General features: G+C 37.3%; 5 protein-coding genes across 5 annotated transcripts; 3 read left to right on the top strand and 2 right to left on the bottom strand. All coding sequences in view use genetic code 12, as the record gives it.

Moving 5' to 3' along the window:
- Window positions 1-1,734: 1,734 nt before the first annotated feature.
- On the top strand, window positions 1,735-2,325 carry DASC09_058580 (uncharacterized protein; the record flags this gene model as incomplete). Its single annotated transcript, XM_064999442.1, has 1 exon — window positions 1,735-2,325. One exon carries the CDS (start codon window positions 1,735-1,737, stop codon window positions 2,323-2,325), a length of 591 nt encoding a protein of 196 aa, XP_064855514.1.
- A 227-nt stretch (window positions 2,326-2,552) lies between these two features.
- On the bottom strand, window positions 2,553-3,038 carry SOH1 (mediator complex subunit SOH1; the record flags this gene model as incomplete). Its single annotated transcript, XM_064999441.1, has 1 exon — window positions 2,553-3,038. One exon carries the CDS (start codon window positions 3,036-3,038, stop codon window positions 2,553-2,555), a length of 486 nt encoding a protein of 161 aa, XP_064855513.1.
- Window positions 3,039-3,996: 958 nt separating this feature from the next.
- Window positions 3,997-5,478, bottom strand: NAB2 (mRNA-binding protein NAB2; the record flags this gene model as incomplete). Its single annotated transcript, XM_064999440.1, has 1 exon — window positions 3,997-5,478. The coding sequence occupies one exon, from the start codon at window positions 5,476-5,478 to the stop codon at window positions 3,997-3,999; it is 1,482 nt and encodes a 493-aa protein (XP_064855512.1).
- Window positions 5,479-5,744: 266 nt separating this feature from the next.
- On the top strand, window positions 5,745-7,496 carry COQ8 (protein kinase COQ8; the record flags this gene model as incomplete). The annotated part of the gene is made up of 1 exon (XM_064999439.1): window positions 5,745-7,496. The coding sequence occupies one exon, from the start codon at window positions 5,745-5,747 to the stop codon at window positions 7,494-7,496; it is 1,752 nt and encodes a 583-aa protein (XP_064855511.1).
- A 1,104-nt stretch (window positions 7,497-8,600) lies between these two features.
- CHD1 (chromatin-remodeling ATPase CHD1) lies at window positions 8,601-12,983 on the top strand (the record flags this gene model as incomplete). The annotated part of the gene is made up of 1 exon (XM_064999438.1): window positions 8,601-12,983. The coding sequence occupies one exon, from the start codon at window positions 8,601-8,603 to the stop codon at window positions 12,981-12,983; it is 4,383 nt and encodes a 1,460-aa protein (XP_064855510.1).
- Between the last annotated feature and the right edge of the window lie 523 nt (window positions 12,984-13,506).

Raw genomic sequence — 13,506 nt, 5'->3', positions numbered from 1 at the left:
GTGCTTCCAATGGAACTCAATCTCAAGTCAAAGGTAGAAGAGCCATCAGAGCTGCTTCCTCTGCAGGTATTAACTTGGAATTAGATAATGAATACTCTTTGTATTTGGCCGAAATCGAAATCGGTACCCCTGGCCAAAAGATGAAGGTTGATGTCGACACAGGCTCTTCTGACTTGTGGGTCCCAGGAGCTGGTACTCAATCTAACTACGGTACTTACGATAATTCCAAATCTTCTACTTATAAAAAGGACAAATCCGGCTTCAAAATCGGTTACGGTGATGGATCTTCTGCCTCCGGTGACTGGGCCAAAGAAACCGTTACTATTGGCGGTTCTAAAATTACTGGTTTGGAATTCGGGGATGCCACTACTCAAAACGTTGGCCAATCAATTTTGGGGGTCGGTATGAAAGGTAATGAAGCCTCAGCCCAATCTTACACCGATGCTTTCACTTATGACAACTTGCCATTGCAAATGGCCAATCAAGGGATCATTTCTAAAGCCGCTTACTCTTTGTACTTGAACAATTTGGAAGCCACTTCTGGTTCTATCTTGTTCGGTGCGGTTGATAAATCCAAATACTCTGATGACTTGAAAACTTTGTCAATTGTCAACATTGATGACTCTGGTTCTTCCACTTCCGAAGCTGTGGCTTTCTTCGTCAACTTGGACGGCATCAAATCTGGTGATAACACTTTTGCTTCCACTTCGTACCCAGCTTTGTTGGACTCGGGTACCACTTTGATCTACGCCCCATCTGACGTTGCCAAGGCAGTTGGTACTAAATACGGTACTTACTCTTCCCAAGTCGGTGGTTATACTACTTCTTGTTCTACCAAGGGTGAAGATTTCACTTTCACTTTCGAAGACAAGACCATCACCGTTCCTTTCAGCAACTTGTTGTACAACTTGAATGGTCAAGCCAAGGGTACTTCTGATGAATGTTTGGTTGGTGTCTTGGACTCTGGTTCTAACTACTACATTCTCGGTGATGGCTTCTTGAGATCTGCTTATGTTGTTTATGACATTACTGATTCTCAAATTCAAATTGCTCAGGCTAACTATAACTCTGGTGCTTCTGAAATCGTCTCTTTGTAAGAAGTAATTGATTTACTATTTCTTTGAGACTTTTCTTTTTCGTTCTTTTTCTATTTTTGCACTCTTTCACTTCTTGGTACTTATTTGATTCTGTTCAATTCTCGACACTCATAATTAACTTTTATTTTCACTTCCGCTAATTAATTTTCATCTTATTCTTCGATGTTTCAATCTGATGATTCTTTATTCGAACAAGTCAAAGAACAACTATAACATAAGACTTCCTGTAAACAAAAAAATAAATAAAAAAGTCACGTAATAAACAATATTGAGCATATTTTTTTTTTAGGAGCCCTGTTTTTTCCACTGTATAAGCTACATATAAAAGCATAATTTTATGTTGGTTAATTCCCTAATAAAACATTTCCAATCATCATTAAAGAGGCTACGCTCAGTATTGAGATCTAGTATATGCTGCTTCAGGAGATGGGATGATGTATCCATGGGATTGGAGCTACCCGAAAAAAATAATTGCAAAAAAACATCACCCGGACATAAATCGATGACCTTCCAGGAATTACTTCAAATCACTTGCTAAGAGCACCGACAAAATGCCTCCTACTAAAAAATGCAAACAAACAACAGCTTATGTGTATAACACCAATGGGATGACAAGTTAGCTATTAATACTACAAAGATGTCATCATTGGAAAACCGGATTCTGGCAGATCTAAAAACTATTAAGGCCAATTTGGACCAGATTCGCGACAGTGATGAGTTCACCGGCACGACAACCATATCTAACGCGCTTCCTTTGACCCAGGTAGATGAGATCACAAAGCTTAAACTTATAAACTCATTGCTTGCAAATTTATCCAGCACCTTGGATACAATACAATGGAACATAAACCAAGTTGATGAGAGTCTCAAGGTGACGAATCAGCTAATCGATAAATGGGCTAAGATACTAGTGAAGAATGGTGAAATCTCTGAATTATTATTGAGCCAGAGCAGCTTCCCTGTGGGGGGTCCCAGCGATTATAAATGGAAAGGCTCAACTACAGATAATATGCTATACAAAGAGAAAGTTACAAAGTACAACAATCTAGTGAATAAGTACAATGGACTAAAGCAGGCTAGAGAGGCAACTGAAAGGAAGTTGCGACAGCAAGAGGAATTAAGAATGAGGAAGATCAAGGAGCGCGAAGAAATTCTTCAAAGGAGGGTATATGGCAGTAAATATAGGTCAAAGCCCCCAGGTACAAGATCCAGAATCACCAAAAAATGATCCCGTGCCTGTTGAATTTTGATATTGATTTTGATTTCTATTTCCTTACTTGTGTTATTAGTTTTTATGTTATTTTGTAATGAATTTACGCCCTTTTGTTTAGCTCCAAGGTATATTGTGTAAAAGGGGAAATGCTAGATCTGAAACCACAAAAAAAAAAGAGGATGTCCAAGGAATTCTATAATATAAATATACATAACTAATATCAGACTGAGGGCATATTTCCACTAGCTGTTGTTAATTGCTGATTGAGAAGCAGAATCTTCTTTACTAGCCATGTCGATGTCGGTAGTTGTATTTGGATTGGTTGCTGGACCATTAACAGTTTCAGTCTCATTATTATTCTCCGTATAGTTCTCAATGCTGGTACTTCCATTACTATTACTAGCCCCCTTTGTTTTCCCGACCATTTCCACACTTTTGCTTTTATGCCAATTTTCAATCATACCATTCATAATAATATCGGCCACTTCTCTTTTCAAGATCTCATATTTGAATGTCAGACTATTCAACAATAACTTTAGTACGTGTAGACAATTGGGCCAAATTATATACCTGACATTCTCTGGTTGGGACCAGTAGTTATAAAGATATCGTAGGTAGGACATGAACCGTTCATCTTCAAGGTATTGGTTTTGAGCAAGATAGTTCAAATAATTCAAGTTGGAGAAAGATTGAACAAACCATTCTTCAGTTAGTAACAGAGTTAGCATAATGATATGTGTTTTCTTTCACGATTTTAGATATCCAGGGGATCAAGTGGACCAATAATAAGGAAATCAACTTACCTCCAATTCGATCTCCCATCTGGTTGGTGGAATATCTTCGACAGGCTCTTGGGGTTCCTGTGGGGCTTCTGGAGGCTGCTGCTGCTGTACATTATCAACGCTCATTATTTTATGTTTAAATGATGAAATAACAGGTAGTGAACTTTCACACGATTTTGGAGTGTTGTATATAATCTTAATCTGCCTTTTGTTTGGGGTTCCCCATCTTTACCTGTGATTTCTTACATCGCATTGACTTTTTTTTTTTTTTTTTTGATATTTCTTTTGGTCATCTGACCATATATCACGAATTCCCACTAAGTGATTAGGTGACATTCTTTGATAGAAAAAATATAATGATGATGAATAGACAGAAAATAATAAAGTGCAATGGGAAATGCTTACAAAACAAATTAAATCAAAGTAAATCAGAAAAATAATAATCATTTGGTTCGAGATTCTCCCCCAAGTCCAAATCAGATGAAAAATCAACATATTATTCAATCATTTCACAATGCTATTAGACCATACCTCAAAAGGAGTCAAATATCAAAATAAAGAGATAAAATTTTTTATAGAACAGGTTAAAACAGAAATATAATAATGTGGAAGAGAGAAAAAAAAAAAGCACAAAATTTAGGAAAAAATAAATAAATTATATAAATTACAACTCAGCCATTATTTCACGATGTTGATCATAAATAATAACAATATTATAACACATTGTAGCAAACAGAAAACAAACAAGCGAAAAGCAGTATTTGACAGAAATAGATGCCTTCATAATTGGATGTTTCTGTCGAACAAAAAACAAAAAAAAAAAAAAACAGCCATTTCAAAATGGGAAAATGAAAATATCGCGTTTTAAACATCGCTCTATGTTCACTTCCCCTTCATCTTTTAGTTAAGTGGCCATGGAAGAGTCTTCTTGCACTGGTGCTTTTTCCAAAACTTCACCTTCTGCGACAGCAAATTGTCTTTCATTGGTGGTATTCATCTTAGTATCATCATTGCTACCATCAGCAGTCCACACCAAAGGTTTATTGATCATTTCATCTCTCTCTGGAGGGTGCTTGAAAAGACAGTACTTGTTTTTGCAGTTGATAGAATATTTGCAGTCCTGGCTCAATGGATGGGAGAAGTAACAATCAATTCTAGTACAATTAGCACCATCACGACACATCACTGAAGTACTAGCATGCCTGAATTTACATCTTGGATTCATACATCTTGAGCCAAATTTACACTGTTCCAAAGACTTTTCCTGGGTCTGTTGCACGGCAGCAGGATTAGAAATCAATGAAGCTAATTTGGCAAGGTTGTTTGACTTTCTATTATTATAGTGGGTTTGTGGACCATAGACTTCTTCTTTAGTCTTGTATGATGGATGGGCCTTATGACAACCTGCATCAGCGCAATTAATTCCATTAGCACACCATTCAAACACGTTGACTTCGTTACTTTCATTGGCTCTGGTTGGATGTCCATATTTACAACTTGGGTTCACACAGTTGGCACCCTTATGACAAAGACCAATCCCGTTTTGTTGTTCAATCTTTTGATTGTTTTCAATTCTTCTTTGTTCAGCTTCAGCCTTAACTTTTTCGAATTCGGCCATCAAGGCATCATCCTCACCTGGATGCAAGAACGTACAGGTGCCCCCTGTATTAGGACAGTTTGGAAATTGAAAGCACATTCTGGTTGGATGAGCATATTTACAATCTTTGAAGGTACAGTGTGGAAAGTTTTTGCAACGCACCTTCTTTTTGGTCGGATCCTTGCCACTAAGCAAATCAGCCAAGGCTTTTTGTAATTGAAGAGCATTGCCTGCATTTCCCCCAAAGTTCTTTCTGACAGCATTATTTTGATGCTTGCGTATACCCCCGCCATTATTGTTATTATTAAGACCAAATCTCTGATTTCTTTGTCTAAATCCCCCATTAGGATCATTATTGTTATTGTATCTCATTGGGGCAGCATTAGCAAATGGGCCGCCAGCATTATAATCCACACTAGCGAACTGACTGACTCCAGTAAATGGCGATGGGGCGGCACCTACTGTAAATTGTTGTTGTTGTTGTTGTTGCTGCTGCTGCTGCTGCTGTTGAAGCTCCGCCAGCTGCTGTTGTAAGCCTGCATTCTTCAAAGCTTCTAAATCTTGAAACAATGTTGAGATGAATTCCACGCTAATAGAGTCTCCGGAAATAGCAGATAATTCTTCTATAATTTCTTGTGGGCTTTTGTTGTTGGAAACCAACATCACGATGAATTCAGCGATATCGCCTCTGGTTTCTTCTGGAACATTGATTTCCACCAACTTTTCCAAGGTTCTGTTGTAGAACTTTTTTGCAAGCTCTGGATTGCTGTCAAGTTGTACTTCAGACATGATTACTTTGTACTGTTTTTCTTTGACGCGAAAAGGATCACAAAACGTTGAAGAAAATCCCTATCTCCAACTTCAACACTGGAAGATTTTGCCTCTAAAAAATAAAAAAATTTGATTTCGCTCACAGTCAGCAATTATATAAGCATGTACATTAGGCCGGGTAAATATACATTTCGCCCGAACAACATTTTTCTGCTCAAAATGTAACTTGGGTGTGAGTTTTTCAACTACACTATCAAATCACCTCCACAAAAACTTCATTAAAAATGAGCCTGGTGTGGAAGCTCATCTATGACTTCAAGTGCGTGGTGGATGGTGGTGTTCAAGTTGCAAAAGCGTCTGGAAAGCTTTTGAGCACTCGATCTTTTCAATGCCTAACGGAGCAGAATTACATCCCTTCTATTATCAACGAGCTTACTAAAGAATCACCTATTTATCAACTCGCTAAGCTCAAATCCAATAGCGTGAAAGGAGTTAGAAGCGATGATTGGATAGTCTCGCAAAATAGTAAAGATATCTTTCAAATTGCTAAAGACAAGTCAATCCAGGCCAAAGCGCAGCAAAAAATTGGTGGGGTAAACAAAGGTCTTGGTAAAAGAGCTTTCTCAACATTTGGTGCCATTAGAAAGCAGAAAGATGAAGATTATGGTAAAAAAACAATAGTTATTGGCACAAAGCAAAAGCCACAATTTGAAATGGAAAGCTCTGCGGTTCCTAGCACAAGATTGGGTAGAATTTTCCACTATGGTAGTTTGGCCGCAAGCGTGAGTATGGGGGCTGCCTCCGAAGGTATCAAAAGATTTGCATCTGGTTCGAATGATAACTCTTCATTATTTCTAACTCCTAGAAATGTCGAAAGAATCGCCAAAAGCTTGAGTAAAATGAGAGGTGCCGCCTTGAAAGTTGGTCAAATGTTGTCGTTTCAAGATGCCTCCTTTTTGCCAAAAGAATTCCAGCGGATCTTATTAAGAGTTCAAAACAGTGCTCATTACATGCCTCCTAACCAATTGGAAAAAGTTATGCTGTCTGAATTGGGGGAAAATTGGAGGGGAAGATTCTTTGCATCATTTGAGGATGTTCCGATGGCTGCCGCTTCCATTGGTGAAGTGCATGAAGCTGTCACCAGGGAAGGACATACTCAAGTTGTTGTTAAAGTTCAGTATCCCGGTGTTATTGACAGTATTGACTCTGATTTAAATAATATATTGATTTTGCTAACCGCTTCCAGAATTTTACCAAAGGGGCTATTTTTGGATAAGTCCATTGCTAATGCACGTACTGAATTGAAGTGGGAATGTGACTACATAAGGGAAGCGCAAAATCTCGTTAGATTTAGAGAATTGTTGATGGATGACCCGGTATTCACTGTGCCAAAGGTTTTCCACAATCTCAGCGGTCAACATGTGCTTACTATGGAGAAAATGAAAGGTACGGAAATCGCCAAAGGTGACTGGGACCAAGATACCAGAAACTGGTTAGCTTCTAACATAATGAGATTATGCCTTAAAGAAATCGGAGAATTCAGATTTATGCAGACAGATCCAAATTGGGCCAATTTTTTGTATAACGAAAAAGAAAGAACTATTGAGTTATTAGATTTTGGTGCATCCATCGAATATAGCAAAGAGTTCATCTCCAATTATGTGAATCTTTTGAGGAGTGCTGCCAAGAGAGATAGGGAAGGTGTCTTACATTACAGTAAACTCTTAGGCTACTTAACGGGAATGGAGACTCCAGCAATGACCAAGGCCCATGTTGATTCAATTCTTGTTCTTGGGGAGCCATTTTCACCAAGTCTTAATAAGGGCAAAGAATATAACTTCTCATCACAGACAGTCACTGATAGAGTTAGAGGTAACATTGGTTTGATGTTAAATGAGAGGTTGTCGCCACCCCCAGAGGAAACCTATAGCTTACATAGAAAGTTTAGCGGAGTTTTCCTTCTTTGCGCTAGATTGAAGGCTACTGTTCCATGTGAGGAGCTTTTTGAAGAGATTCTTGGTTTTGAAGAAAAATAGTTGAGATAATAGGCCTGTACATATAATATTTGACTCGAATACAGAGAGTGTTTGTTGGAAATTAGTGACTTTTGCGTAGCATTTGTTGAACCGTACCGGCTGCCGAGCCGGTAGTGGCTTCAAAGTTGATGATGATATAATATACCCTCATTTTTTTGGGTGGGATTCAAACCCCTTTTTTCTTACTGAGATAACTACAAGAACACCTTTTTGTAACTTAAAGAGTGCAACAATCACACTCAATGTAGTGAAAATAAAAAGTAAAAGGGAAAAAAAAAATCAGGGCTCACTGATGCTGCCGGCACGCCAGAAAAATTGCTTCACCGTAAAAATTTCGTCCGTTCAATGAGAATGGAAAGAAAAATAATTTTTCGGCTTCAAAGATTTCTTAACCCACAACTCATCGCAAACGGTCGTTGACAACAACAACAGGAACAACACAACAATAGGAGTACTGGCAGGAGAGTATCGCTACGTATCTTTTTGGTCTTGAATAGTTTATTTTCTTGTTGTGCACCACATTTCCTCTTTATTTTTATTTTTTATTTTTTTTTTATTTTTTTTTTATTTTTTCGCGTTCTTCCTCTTGGAAAATTCATTTCCTCATTAGTGTTATAGTCGTTGATATTATTTCTAGTGTTTGATGGATAGAAAACACTATTGGAACCTCTCGACAAACCAACTAGTCTATTACGCTAAAATATTGTTGCTGTTTTATTAGAAGCAGCATTGCTTTACATTCACCGATTGTTCCAATTTTCCCAAATCGTGGGTGACACTTTCCCCGTACTATTATAACATCGAAACCAAAGAAAACCTTTGATTCAAATATCAGTTCTTTACCCAATTGAACTGGCTTAGTGGACTCTGCTCTTGCCACTTAATCATTAACCCATTGCGTTTCAGTACTGGAAAATTTTTTCGCTCTTGACGGCTTTGTTGTTTGTTTCCTTCAAAAAGAAAGAAAACTGAGTCAAAAGTTAAATCATCAAGATTAATCCCAAATCATAAAACAAATACCGTTCATATTTGATAAAAATTAATAAGTTCTGTCTATAGAGTTACATTACTAGGCAGTGCGTTTTTTACCCCGACGTTCTCATCATGGTTGCCACCGACTTGCCACAGGAGATTCTTGATGATCCTGAACTTTATGGATTGAGAAGATCAAGAAGAGCTCATACCGGCGCCAGCAATTACGCCGAGGAATTAGATAATAACGAAGATGAGTTTTCTTCGCGGAAAAAGAAAAGTAGGAATAATGGCGCTAGTCATAAGAAAAAAAGAATGATATCGGATGATGAAGATGATGATATGGAAGAAGACGATGAAATGATGGATGATGTTGAAGATGATGATGAAGATGATGATGATGATGATGATGATGAAGAGTTCACTATTGGAAAAGGCAGAACATCGAAGACGAAGTTTGGTAAAAAGAAGAATAAAAAGAAGATGGTATCGACGTCTCCTAGCACAACAGAGGTTCGCTTCTCTACTCGTAATAATAATAGATCTGTCAATTATAATATCGAAAATGATGACGATGAGTTTTTGGAGTCAGATGATGGAGAAGAAGACTACTATTATTATGATAACTCTACATACTCTTCGACTACTGCGATCCCACAAACCACAGAGGGTATTGATCAAGTAATGAACCATAAGATCATTTTGGATGATGATGATGAAAAAGAAGAAGAGCAGCTAGAAGAAGCAGAAGAAAAAATGCAGAAGGAAGATGAAGTGTCCAATGACAATAGCAGTGCAACTGAAGATCAGCTGAGGGAAGAGGAGGAGGCCAAATTGGCGGCAAAACTTGAACATCATAAACGAAAAGTTGCTGAGAAAGAACATATGATTGGCTCGGACATGAACAAAATAAAACAAAACTACAAATTCCTCATTAAATGGAATGAGAAATCGCATTTGCACAACACTTGGGAATACTACGCTGATGTTGTTGGAATGAAAGGGATCAAAAAGATTGATAACTACATCAAACAATCTATCATTCTTCCATATGAAATCACAAATGATCCAATGATTACCAGAGAAGAACTTGAATTAATCAGCATTGAAAGAGAAAGAAAGCTTGGGGAAATAAATGAATGTAAAACCATTGAGCGTATTGTTGACTCGAGAAGAGAAAATAACCCAGAAACAGGTGAGAATGAATTGCAGTATTTTGTTAAGTGGAAAAGATTGCATTATGATGAATGTACATGGGAAGATGCTGCTGTAATTGCAGAATTAAACCCTCATCAAGTGACAAAGTTCCAAAACCGTATGAAATCAAAGATTTTGCCTAATTTGAGTGCTAATTATGGTCATCAACGACCACCATTTGAAAAACTTGTGACCCAACCAGTGTTTATTAAGAATGGTGAGCTTAGAGACTTCCAACTTACAGGATTAAATTGGATGGCATTCTTGTGGTCCAGAAACGAAAATGGGATCTTAGCGGATGAAATGGGTCTTGGTAAAACTGTTCAAACTGTTAGTTTCCTATCTTGGCTAATTTATGCTAGAAGACAGAACGGACCACATTTAGTAGTGGTGCCTTTATCTACTATGCCTGCTTGGCAAGAAACATTTGATAAATGGGCACCTGATGTTAATGTTGTGTATTATATGGGTAACACCAAAGCTAGAAAGGTTATTAGAGAAAACGAATGGTATCAAGGCAACAACAAAAAGAAACCAAAGTTCAATGTATTATTAACCACTTATGAATACGTTTTGAAAGATAGAAATGATCTTGCTAATTTAAAATGGCAATTTTTGGCAGTAGATGAAGCCCATCGTTTGAAAAATGCTGAAAGTTCTTTATACGAGGCCTTGAAATCTTTGAAGGTCAATAACAGATTGTTGATCACTGGTACACCTTTGCAGAACAATATTAAAGAATTGGCCGCCTTAGTCAACTTTTTAATGCCAGGAAAATTCACAATTGACCAAGAAATTGATTTTGATTCCCCAGATGACCAACAAGAAGAGTATATCAGAGAATTGCACAAAAGGCTTCAACCATTTATTTTGAGAAGATTGAAGAAAGATGTGGAGAAATCTTTGCCCTCAAAAACCGAAAGAATTTTGAGAGTGGAGTTATCAGACATGCAGACGCAATACTACAAAAACATCTTAACAAAGAATTATGCTGCCTTAAATGCTGGCTCTAAAGGAGTTCAGATCTCATTGTTAAATATTATGTCTGAGTTGAAAAAGGCCTCTAATCACCCTTATTTGTTTGATAATGCAGAGGAGCAGGTTTTGACAAAGGCCGGCTCGTCTTCTAGGGAAAACATTTTGAAAGGTTTAATCATGTCCAGTGGTAAAATGGTACTATTGGATAAATTGTTGACAAGGTTAAAGAAAGATGGCCATCGTGTACTTATATTTTCTCAAATGGTGAGAATTTTGGATATATTAGGAGATTACTTATCTATCAAGGGCTACAACTTCCAAAGATTAGATGGTACGGTTCCATCATTCCAACGTCGAATCTCTATTGATCATTATAACGCCAAGGGCTCTAAAGACTTTGTTTTTTTGTTATCTACGAGAGCCGGTGGATTGGGTATTAATTTGATGACTGCTGACACTGTGATTATCTTTGACTCTGATTGGAATCCTCAGGCGGATTTGCAAGCGATGGCTAGAGCCCACCGTATTGGTCAGAAAAACCATGTTATGGTGTACCGTTTTGTTAGCAAAGATACTGTTGAAGAACAGGTTTTGGAAAGGGCGAGAAAAAAGATGATTTTAGAATACGCAATTATTTCATTGGGGGTTACTGACAACAGTTCCACTGGGAAGGTCAAGACTGAACCTACTACAAGTGAATTATCAGAGATTTTAAAATTCGGGGCTGGTAATATGTTCAAGGCCAATGAAAATCAAAAGAAGTTGGAAGATTTGAATTTAGATGATGTTTTAGAACATGCGGAAGACCATATCACCACACCAGACTTGGGTGAATCAAATTTGGGAGGTGAAGAGTTTTTGAAGCAATTTGAAGTCACCGACTATAAAGCAGATGTTGATTGGGATGATATCATTCCTGAAGAAGAGTTGCAGAAATTGAAGGAAGATGAAAAGAAGAGACAAGATGAAGAAATGATGAGAGAGCAGATGCAGTTGTTTGCAAGAAGGGAACAAGCTTTGAAGAATATGAAGAACATGTATGATGATGGCACTAATGATGATGAGGATGAATCTGCCAGAAAATCCCGATTGAAGAAGCGGAAATTGAACGACAACATCATTACCGAAAAAGAAGTGAGAAATATTTACAGAGCCATTTTGCGGATGGGTGATATCAATTTGTTCTGGGATCAATTGATTGAGGATGGTAGTTTGAGCAATAAATCGCCAGAGTTATTAAAAGAAACGTACAAGCAGTTGGTTGGTAAGTCTAAGGAATTGGTCAAACAAGAAGAGGAGCGTCGTTCTAAAGCTCTCAAAGAATTAGAAGAAGCTGCCAATAAACAACGCGAAAATGAATCCAAGGGCGTGAAAAAGGAAGAAGGTGAAAAAGATGCCATTGCTCTTTGGAAATTGAAACGTAAGGAACATAAAGCAGTTTTGTTTGATTTCCATGGTGCCAAAAACTTAAATGCTGAACTAATTTTAAACCGTCCTAGTGATATGAAGTTGATCAGAGACACCATTGGCAAGACTCCGGTGAGTGAGTTCAGGCTTGGTAAAAAATCTAAAACAGTACATGGATGGAACTGTGAATGGAACCAAAAAGATGATGAGATGTTATTGTATGGTTTGAGCAAATTTGGATATGGTTCTTGGATTCAGATAAGAGATGATCCATTATTAGGATTGGGCAACAAGATGTTCTTGAACAATGAAACGATGAAAAAGGAAACAGCAAATTCTAAGGGAGAAACACAAGTTAAGGAAATTAAGAAGGTCCCAAACTCTGTTCATCTTAGTAGAAGAGCCGATTACTTGATTGTATTATTGCGTGGTGATGATGGCGATGACAACGAAAGCACTCCGGCTCCAAAGAAAGCTCTAAAGAAAGCAAAGAAGTCTGCCACGCCTGATGTGAAACCTGGAAGTGCAGAACCCAAAAATAGTAGGGGCACTAGCGCTAGCAACTCCAATAGTTCTAGCTCAAAGAAAATCGAGATCAAGAAATTACCAAAAGAAGAGCCTGAATATTCTGAGTATGAGAGTATGGATGATAATGTTTGCAAGGAGAGGTTGTACCCTGTTAAAAGATCCTTGAAAAGATTAAGTAAAGGTGCTGCAAGCTTGCCTCGTAAAGAATGGGCCACAATCCTTAAAAAGGAATTATTGGCAGTGGGAGACAAAATTGAAGAAGAGGTTTCTCATGAGAAGGTCGAAGCAAGAGAGCAAGTTAGAAAACATTTGTGGGTTTTCACCAGTTACTTCTGGCCAATAAGAGTCTCGAGTAAAAGGATTGCAGCTATGTATAAAAAAGTTCGTCAACTGACCCAATCGTAGCGTTTTGTGCTACCCTGGCTTTTTCCGAGTCATTTTGCTATGGTAATATCATGAATATCATTTTATGTGTTTTATTATTCATTTCTTACTCTTCCCTTATTTTTTGCTTTTTCTTCTTTTTTTTTTTTTTTTTATTATTCAATTGAATTACTACTACTACCACTTTAACTATTTCCTTAATTTTGTTTTCTATTATGATTATTATTCAGTTTTTCTTTTTATTTTTTTTAAAATTTTCCTTTTTTTCGTCGTTATCACTATAACCCACTTTGACTTTTTCACAATGTTTGTTTGATTATTTATATTTTTTTTTCAAAGAGAGCTGTTGTTTTCATTTCTTTATTTAAATAAATATTGTTTTCCTAAAACGATTCCTTTGCAACTTAAACGAGTGAAATTAATTAACCATTGATTTCTAGTTCGATCCTAGTAACACAAGGAGACTATATTGGACAATCTTCTTCTATATAAAAGTCATTTGACCCCTACCACTCCATTCATCTTAGAAGATAAGATGTTTTGA

The sequence above is a fragment of the Saccharomycopsis crataegensis genome (genome assembly GCF_037102585.1).
Source record: "Saccharomycopsis crataegensis DNA, jcf7180000000098, whole genome shotgun sequence".
Taxonomy (NCBI): domain Eukaryota; kingdom Fungi; phylum Ascomycota; class Saccharomycetes; order Ascoideales; family Saccharomycopsidaceae; genus Saccharomycopsis; species Saccharomycopsis crataegensis.
The sequence above is the reverse complement of the archived record's forward strand: the minus strand, read 5'-3'. Positions and strand labels throughout refer to the sequence as shown.